We start from the raw sequence: 9,583 nt of genomic DNA, 5'->3' as shown, positions 1-9,583 counted from the left end.
ATAATAATAATAATAATAATAATAATAATAATAATAATAATAATAATGGCCAGTCTTCGCGAACGAAGATTTTGGGAAAGGTCTTTTACCTTTCCAGCCTGCGCAATGGATTTTTTAGGTGAGACACAGCATGCGCTGAACTGAGCCCACCCTTTAATCCTAAGGTTCATCTGCCGGGGCCAAGCAAGCTTGGACAATGGCAGTGAGGTCCTCAGGACGTAGGTTTGTTTTAGAGTGACCTTCTTATAGATGGATGGCCTTACAGGGCTGACGAGCTCCATCTGCCCGGGGGACTGGGATCAGAACCTGGGTCGCAGCGGTGAGAGTCCCGCATGCTAACCACTAGGCCACCAAGGGTCCCTTGAGGTGAACATAATGATTTTAGAATTAACTATCAAAAGTGATGATTCTTTAAAACTACAGAGGGCTTTTTTTTCTCTCAATATATGGAATAGCTTCTATAAATTAAAATAAAAACTGGTCAGAAAAAAATAATGGCAACAGGAACCATTTTTCTGAATAAAAAAGACAATGGGTTAGCTAAAAAAAACCCATACCCAAACTCCCACTTGATGTTTTCCTTATATGCTTTTAAAAAGTTCTTGACTAAGAAAACTTTTTCCAGTTGTATCTCATTTACATGCCTTTTGAAGTTCATAACGCCTGGACTTTATACTTACTTTAATTTTAAACTATTTCATGGCTTATAATTATTCAGTACTTAATGAAAACAGGCCTAGTTCCTCATCCAAATCATTACTGAAGATACTGATATCAATGAGAAAAAAATAGTCTTATTTGAGACTTCTAACAGATATGTTCACTTGGTTTTATAACAAATTATGTATATTAGAATGGGGATTCTACTGTTCTCCACATATCCTGACTACACAAAACATTAGAAAGCATTTCTAAGAGCATGAACACAAACTAGTAGCACAAATTTTATTCAAAATACATATCTGAAGAATCCTATTTAGTTTTAAAATTTTGAGTTACTAAAGTTTCCCCAACAGTCTTACTGCTGTAGTCTTAATGTGAAGGATATGCAGTAATTCCTAATAATATTAATAAAATCAGAGAAACCCAACAAATAAATGAGATTCTAGGTGCAATTCAGAGAGCTACAACTAGGAACCTATTTATTAATGATGCTATTTGAAAACTAAAATTATTTCAATAATTCTTTTTCTATTCTTTCAGATCCTAAGAACAGACACAAACTGGAAACATATATTTGAAACAGATATGATTTAAATTATATGCTATTAATGTCAGTGCAGGCAATCTGTATAAAAGGAATAGAATAAAACCTAAGGACAAAAAGTGTACAAAAGGGAATTCAAAGATGAACAGTTAAAAAAGAAAAATAAATCAAAGCAGAGCACAAGTAATGGACAAGGGGCTACACTGCACAGTGCATTAATGAAAGGATCATGGCAAAATAAAACAAGGAACAAGTGACTAAATTTGAAATAAAGTATTTGTCACTGTTAAGTAATGAGAATGTGAATTATGATAGCAATTATGATTCATAACTTTTTAGGTGAAAGGAAGATGATGAGTACATTTGATTGTCAGAGAAGTCAAAAGTAGATTTCAGAAACTGAGTTGTGAACTGACACAGTCAGACCAGTAAGAAACAAGCTTAAAAAAAAAATGGCTAAAAGCATGGGTTTGGAAATACAAGCAGGATTTTGAGCACAGTTTGGGTGTACTAAGAAAGAAGAAGAAATTGTAAATATGCCACACTCAGAGGATGACTGATTGATTGATGGGAAAAGAGGATTCCAGAGAGCAAGGAAATTGAAGAGGCTTCAGATCCATATCGCAGATCATCTTGGCAATCTTGCACTTAGTGTTGAGACTGAGCTCCTGATAATTCTTCCGAAGAAGGTAGTTCAGACATTCATAATATACAGCAAATTGGTTGTTAAAAGCAGAGTTATTGATCATATAGAAAAAAGGCAAACATTTTTGCCACCTTTCAGAAAGCACGATAAGAGTACAACGCCTCAGCTCACTTTGTGTTTAGCTACTGCATGAACTGTGTTTAACCAAGTTGCTTCTGAGGAGTCTGATTTTAATAGTTTTCACTTGTTCTTGGCAGTTATCCTGGCCATCCCAGGCAAAAAGACTGTGTTCTGTGCAGGGCATATCTCATGAATAGCCATGGATTTTCACAGAAGCTGTTTATGTCATTTTAACTACATATTGAAGTTATAGAATCAGATGCAAGATGCTCTGGTATAAAAAAAGCTACATAAGCAAATGAAAAGGATCAGTGTGCCAAGTCTAAGAACTTCCTCTTAACAGACACCAGTTACATATTTACATGCATACATATTTTGGTCCTGTTTGCTACAGTGGAGAATTAAGTTTCTTTTCGATTCTAAATTCAAAAGGAGACAGTAAGTTTAGAGACTACAAAACTCCTCATAAGAAAAAAAATTATAAGTATCCTCTGAACTCTTGACAAAATGTATATGCTCAGATGATTTGATAGACTTCAACTGTTCTATGGCTTTTCAGCATTATATTCATAAAACACAGCAACTCTGCAGACAAGACATTCTGTGGGGCTAAAAGGCATTTCTTTCTAGATGAAACTGCTGAAGCAATGCTAAAAGCAATTAAACCCAGAGGGTGTAAAAAGACAGGAGACCTGCAAGTCATTTTCTGAAAATCGATATATCTATCTTAGTTCCTTAAACAGTCATTGAAACATGCTGAGATTTTTTTTTCCCTCCTAACTTACTCCTTGCCCATTGATTATTTTCAGGTAGTTTTTCAATTTATAATACTGAAAAAAATTGCCAAGAGGAGTCCATAACATGTATGTTAACTCCATAACAAGAGGAGTTATAATAAAATACAATCTCTAGGATTATTGATAAAATTTTAACAGAGGAGACAATATCTGGCATAGAAGCTTTATGAACACTTAAAGCAACAACAAAAATCATTCAAAAGTACACACTCCTTGAAAAACACATCAGCCAGCATTATAATATAGTATGAATAGATATATCCTGGGAGCAAAAAGAATAAGGAGAATCCATTTTATTATATTCATCTTTCAGAATAATTTCCATCCATACCCCAATTAAAAAAGAAGTCAAATCAAACTGAAATAAGTATCATTATGAACAGGAAGACAGAGTAAATAAAATTGGAAAACCAGCTGTCTACAGTGAACACCAACAGTTTTCCCTCCAAAAGTATTATTCCAAATTTTTAAAGGGGAAAAAAGAATCTCTCTCCAGATTGAGTAAATAAATTAAGATCTTATGTATACTCATTGCAGGACTCAAGATGATAGCCTGCACACTAAAAACAAGGTCATTACTATTAGGGCCTATCTATATAAACAAAGACTTTAAACATCTAAAATATGGACTTCAGATTGAAAAGAAAGTGATTAAATGGCCACAGTAAGTCTTTTTGAAGATGGCAGAAGGATGTATTGAGGTTTCATTTGGATACATTTTTTCAAGTCTTACTTCTGCTTGGGAATCAGTATGTTGAATTTGTGATCTAAAATTACTTTGCTGATAAAAAAATTATCTATCAGGAAATCTAAATGAATATAACATAATTGAAGTAAAAAATTTGGGGACCAAAGAAAACTTCATCTAAGCCAAATGTGTCCATGTGCATATGAGCTGCTATAACATTCTAGATTCCCTGGTTAGCTAGGCTGATGGGACTTGAAACATACATATAGCCTCAATTCTATTCCTTCCCTTCCTCCACATGCATAGAAGAGTTTAACTCTGCTACAGTAAGTTGTACGAAATACTTCCATTTTTAAATACCCTAAAATGAAACTGGCTGAAGAAGAAAGACAACAAAAAACCTTACACAAAACAAACAAAAAAAGATTCCCTCATGAAAACCCTCAAGGAACTTGTAAAAAAAATCATTGAGTGGCTTTTATTTATTTCAATAGCCTCAAAGTATTTAATATTCCAAACACATCCAGAATTATTTGCACATTTATTTATTAATATTTATTACTGGAAGTACTTTGCTTTATTGAAAAAGAAAAGTCATTAGCATGATAATTTGGTCTCTTTATATCAACAAAAAAGGAAGATGAACCACAGAAGTACCATTCTGAATTCTTTCATCCACTGACAGACTTACCTTTTCTGTGGGCCATAAAGATTTTTTAATGTGATATGACAGCTGAGAACAACTTTCTTCTAATAAATTTATTTCAAAAACATAAAATTGATAGAAAATTTACAGCTCAGAGCTAAATAGAGAACAATTGCTAAGTGTTAACAAAAGAAAGCACTGCACCTGTCTACAGAACAGAACGGCTGGATGTAGAGGAAAAATAAATCCTTTGACTATGCCCCATTTACTCATGTATTTTATGTGGTAACAGTAACACTGAAAACATGTTCTAAACCAAGATCCTGAATTTGTTTCATTTTGCACTCAGCAGTTAGCTGCAACAATAAGACGCTTATTCTGCTAGAAAGAGTTGTGGCTTTATGAAGCTATTTCAGTAGAGGATATTGTATGCCTGGTATGTTCAAGATGGTCTTTGTGGTATATAAGAGCAGCTTGTCTTCTCTACACATTGATGAAATTGCTCTCAAATGTAATTTTAAAAAGAGCTTTGCATGTATAAAAAAGAGAGACATCATCTATTATTTTTTTCTCATTATTAATGTATTTATTTTCTAAACCGTAGCCTACTAACCAATTCATACTTCTCTATGAGTTTAAGTGACCTGAATGCAGAAATATCACTGGCTAATGAAAGGACTTTTAGGAAGCAAGCCTTATTGCTATTTTTAAGTGTTCTCAATCTATAAAGAACATTAAGACACAACCATACGTGTCTACTTGCATCTTGTTTTAATGTTTACAACTAAAAACTACCTGCATACATACTCTATTTTTTTTGAATTAAAATAATTTTTTAAAAAATTCTTGCAAATCTGAAAGTTGTGTAAGACACAAGCGTAATATTTTTGGAATCTTACATTTTAGGTAAGTGACAGACATTCACCCCAGGACAGTCATCACTGCAAATATATGATTACTCCTCTCTGTTAAGGAAGAGTAACAAAATTAAAAAGCTTTTGTCTGTTACTTATGAAATCTCTTCCTCTTTCTTTCTGATAATTCCTCCTTCTCACATTCTCTTCTCAAAAGTCAGGCTTTAAAGTGGTTGAGAAATAAAGATGGTATCGTTTGCTATTCTACATTTCTGCTGTAGTGACAATACTTTTTTTCTTAGAGACTGAAAGAATGGAAGAGGAAGAAATGGATCCATAGCAATCTAAACGAAATAAGGATGCTGAATAAGCAGGACAGCATAGTTTTTGGATTTTTTAAAATCAGTACACACAAACATCTATTTTTCTTGAGACTATTTCCTAGAATTTTTAATAAAAGGCTATATTAATTAAGCGAAAATAGTACTTTTGAAGGAAATGGTATAGCTCAACATTAAGGTTTTCTCCCCCTTTGTTTAGAATTACATAGATAGATGGGTTTTTTCCATTTATTTTCAGAGAATTTTAGCTTTAATTTCCTGCATGCCTCTCTTGGATTTTTAACTCGAAGAAGCATTAATAATCCTACCTTCATTTTTGAGAAGTTAATACTACTCTTGCATTTGTGGTTCTCTCTTACGTTCCTTTCTAGACAAAAGAGTAGACTCTGCCTACAGAAGTAAGGTTAAGGCTAGGGTTTCCCAAGTGAATGAGTCACACTTGGAAGTAATCTTTGGATATTTTGGTCACTCTCATCCTTTCCTCCAATAAAAGGGAAAAAATACCCAAACCCAGAAGTACTTCATTCCATTGGAAATTCTTTAGATGAACCAGACACAGATCTCAACACAATTCTAATGCAAATTGCTACTGACAAGACTGCACTATTTGTGCAAATGTTTTAGAAAGTCATCCTTGTTATTTGTAGTGCATTTTCACTCCAAACTAAACTAGCAAACTAGCAAACTAAACTCCTGAATTTCAACTAAACTTTTAACCCAACAGACACTCTTAAATGAGACTCAACTGAGCAGGCATGGTAACTGCTCAGAAAAAGGACTGATTTGCCAACAATGAAAGAGCAGTTATAATGGAATTATTTATAAAATGTATACCAATAATTCTCATAAATCCTCAATAAAGAAGCACAGGAGTCAACAGGCTAACAAAAGTCTCTCTTTTATAACTCACTTATTTCGCTTTGGCAAAGTAAGAGTACCCAAGGCATTAGCAATTTAAAATAGGAGGGAAATAAAGCTGAGCTCAGCAAGAGGAAGAAATTTTGGCTTCCATTTGGTTTTGGTTTTCTTCACTGGCAGTTTTTCTGCACTTTATAAAAAATAATACCATACTTCTTTCATATTACCAAATCAAATATGAATTGCATAGCAAGCCTCTTTGAACTGGGTGTAAAATACAGAGTTCATAATTCTTCAGTACAGATATGAAATGAAAAGATACGGAAGACCTCGAAGAAAAAACATCTCTGCTTTACTTCATAGTAAATCTTTAATTCCTAGTGGTGACACTTTTTAAGTTAGCAGTAAGGGGCATTTATGATATCCAAAAGCTTTTTATACAACACTCAGAATATTAACCAATACTTTACTACCATCCCTAACCCTTACATTCTCCTCCTGTTCCTGAACCTCTCCTCTAACAGGAGAGATTTGTTTCAAACAAAAAACCTGCAGATATCTTGAATGCGTACTGAAGGTCATAAATAATTTGAAATCTTACTAAATGTTAAACAGTATTAACACTTTACTAAAGTAAATAAATTGTCTATTTCCAAATGGTTTGGAAATTTTCTTCTGGTTTCCAAGTAAACTCTGTTGAACAACTATGCTTAGCTAAAATCTGACTTGCAAATTTTCTGATGCAATTTAATTGAAGATTTATAACTTAATTATATGTAGAAATTTGTAGTCGCTAAGTCAAAGCAATGATGTTCTTTAATATTCACTTGCTTCATTTGGAATGCTTCTAGTTATCAGTTGTTTCTTGAATACTGGCTCAAAGAAGTCAAAATTTTCCTTTTCAGAATCCATAAAAGGCAAAATCATTATCTTTAGCATTTTATTGAAAGCAATACCCTTTACATTAATCCCCCTTCCAAACGCTGCATACACACCTATTACAAAATAAAACCACCTATAATAAAATTTCTCATTTCCCCACTACATCACAATTTTTCTACAAAATCAAACCAGTGAAGTTTTGCAGAAAATAATTTTCAACATTAGCCAAAGTTAATTCTAAATGTATTAATGTATTTGTTAAGCTCTGAAAAAGTTTAGACATGCAAAACAAATCCTTAGATAATTGTAAGACAAGTAAGTGAAGAATTGCCTGTTAAATTAGCAAAAAACTAGCCTAGAATTGGATGCAGACATTCTACAACAATGGATTATTTAGGAAAACACAACAAAACCTGAAAAAAATCCATCTCAAGTCATTTTAAGCCAAATGATCAAAGATAGTTTCTCCTATGCAAATCTTCCTGTAGAATCCGAAGAAAGAGCTACTCGCAGTTATATAACACAGTTATTTTAATGACATATACTATTTGTATTGTTATTCATCTTTCTGTTGTTACCAATAACCAAATTAGGAGATTTACATCGCTGTCATATAAACACTTTTGGAAAATTAGAGCATTTTTATACTTACTCTTTATAATGGACACCAAAATTTAAGTTCTTTAAATTACTGAATATACTTTTTTATAAGTACAGAAAACATTTACAACATGTCTATATGATAATTTGAATAGAACCAATTTATATACTGAAAAATATGGAGACCATAGGCTTTTAAGAACAAGTGAGTATTTCCACAGGGACATCTAAATTCATATCTAACAACCCTCATAAAAATACCAGTTAAATTATTTTGTTGCCTAGTATTCTTACAGTATTTAAATCTTCTAAAAACACAGTAAAACTACCAAACTAAGAGAAGAGCAGCATCAGACAAGAATAATTTTTAGCAAATGCATGCTGCTGCTCTTATGACATTCTTTATTTCATCATTATAGACTGGTTTAAAACCTTGTGTTATTGCAGCAGCTTTAATAAGTAGTAGACTGCTGCCCACATATCAAGTAACCCTTTACCATCAGTATACATTTTAGGTTTCTCACCTTGTCAATCATTTTACGGGCTTCCATTTCTTCAGAATTGGGATTTTCCAACTCAATAGTGTAAGTACCTTTGTCACTCTGGTCATCCTCATTGTCCTTTTCAGTAGCAGCAGAAATATGCTGGCTTTTCAACTTTTTGTCCATCTCCTGGTTCTGATTAGGCCTATGGCCAAGACTTCCTGAACTCCTTAACAACGCAGCTTGTAAGGCAGGTAATGCAGCAGAGGGTTCTTCTGATTTTTGTTTTAGAAGTTTGGCATGAACACCGTGTACTGCTCTGTGATGTGATGAGCTGGCTTGCACAGATGAAGGGACTGCTTTCTCTCCTGATGTAGGTTTCACTTTTTCAGCTCGTGTGTGAGGTGTTGGAGATGGAGATTCTGGGCACAGAGCTCCTACATTCTGAGAAAAAGAGTAAGAACGCCTCTTTCGAGGATGGTCTTCATCAAAAAACTCAATCATAAAGGCAGTCTGACTCAAACTGCCTTGCTCTTGCTGCTTTTCTGTGGAATGGACCTTCTGGTGTGACTTTTTCAGTTCTGTATGATGATGTCTTAAGTGTTCTTCAAGTGCTGCCCGTTTACTGTAATGCCGGTGTGCACCAATATTTTCTGAATCACTTTGTGTACCATCATCATGCTTATTCCCTACAAGCAAAGCAAAAGAATATATAGCACAATGAAACAAAGAAAGACCCAACTCAACATATACAAAAAAACTCAAGCGGAAAACTAGAAAGGAAATTATTTCAAACTGGATTTCTCTTTCAACTCCAACAGCTTTCAGTACCTGGCTCTGCAAATTTTGTACAGCTCCTGGAAAGGCAGTCAGTTTGCTGCAAGTCTAACAATGAAACACATTAGAAGCTGATCAGTAACAGGAGTGCATTTGAATTACCCTTTTCACCAATATTCTCATCTGTGAACGCTTAACATTGATACGCAAAAGCCAGTATTTTACCAGCTGTACAACAGTATGTTTTCTAATCATACTAACTTTGTTACACAGCGTGTTGATTACAGATGGCTACTGACACATTCTAGGCACAGTTAAGAAGAAAAGGAAAACCTTAAAATAGCCTTTCTGGTAGTGGAAATAAAACATTGAGAGCCACCGTTCACATTGTTGGATTCCTCCTGCATTTACCATAGTTTATCATGAGAAATGTCTACTCAAAACCGAATTCCTTATTACTCTTTCCAAGAAGAACAATGAGTTTTTCCATCATTCACCCCACTCAGTACCTGATGCATGCATGTAAAATGGTTATTACTTATTCATTCCACAAACTACTGTGAGCTCTATGAATAAGGATTATTTAATAAAACATGTATACTTCTACAAATACACTTTGCAATGACACCTGAAAAGGTAAGCATGGAAGGCTGGATACTTACACATTGTAAGTCACATTTAACAC

The 9,583-nt window shown here is 33.8% G+C and overlaps 1 protein-coding gene across 12 annotated transcripts in view; it reads right to left on the bottom strand.

Moving 5' to 3' along the window:
• The window catches only part of CEP170 (centrosomal protein 170), a 101,059-nt gene that overhangs the window by 41,511 nt on the left and 49,965 nt on the right, over nt 1-9,583 (bottom strand). For all 12 annotated transcript variants that reach the window (XM_027684012.1, XM_027684003.1, XM_027684021.1 and 9 more), the window contains one exon: nt 8,164-8,810. In XM_027684012.1, coding sequence (XP_027539813.1) covers nt 8,164-8,810 — 647 coding nt within the window. The remainder of the gene's footprint in view (nt 1-8,163; nt 8,811-9,583) is intronic.

Source organism: Neopelma chrysocephalum, unplaced genomic scaffold (genome assembly GCF_003984885.1).
Source record: "Neopelma chrysocephalum unplaced genomic scaffold, ASM398488v2 Primary Assembly neopelma1_23, whole genome shotgun sequence".
In the NCBI taxonomy this organism is placed as follows: domain Eukaryota; kingdom Metazoa; phylum Chordata; class Aves; order Passeriformes; family Pipridae; genus Neopelma; species Neopelma chrysocephalum.
This window is presented reverse-complemented; position numbering and strand designations above follow the sequence as displayed.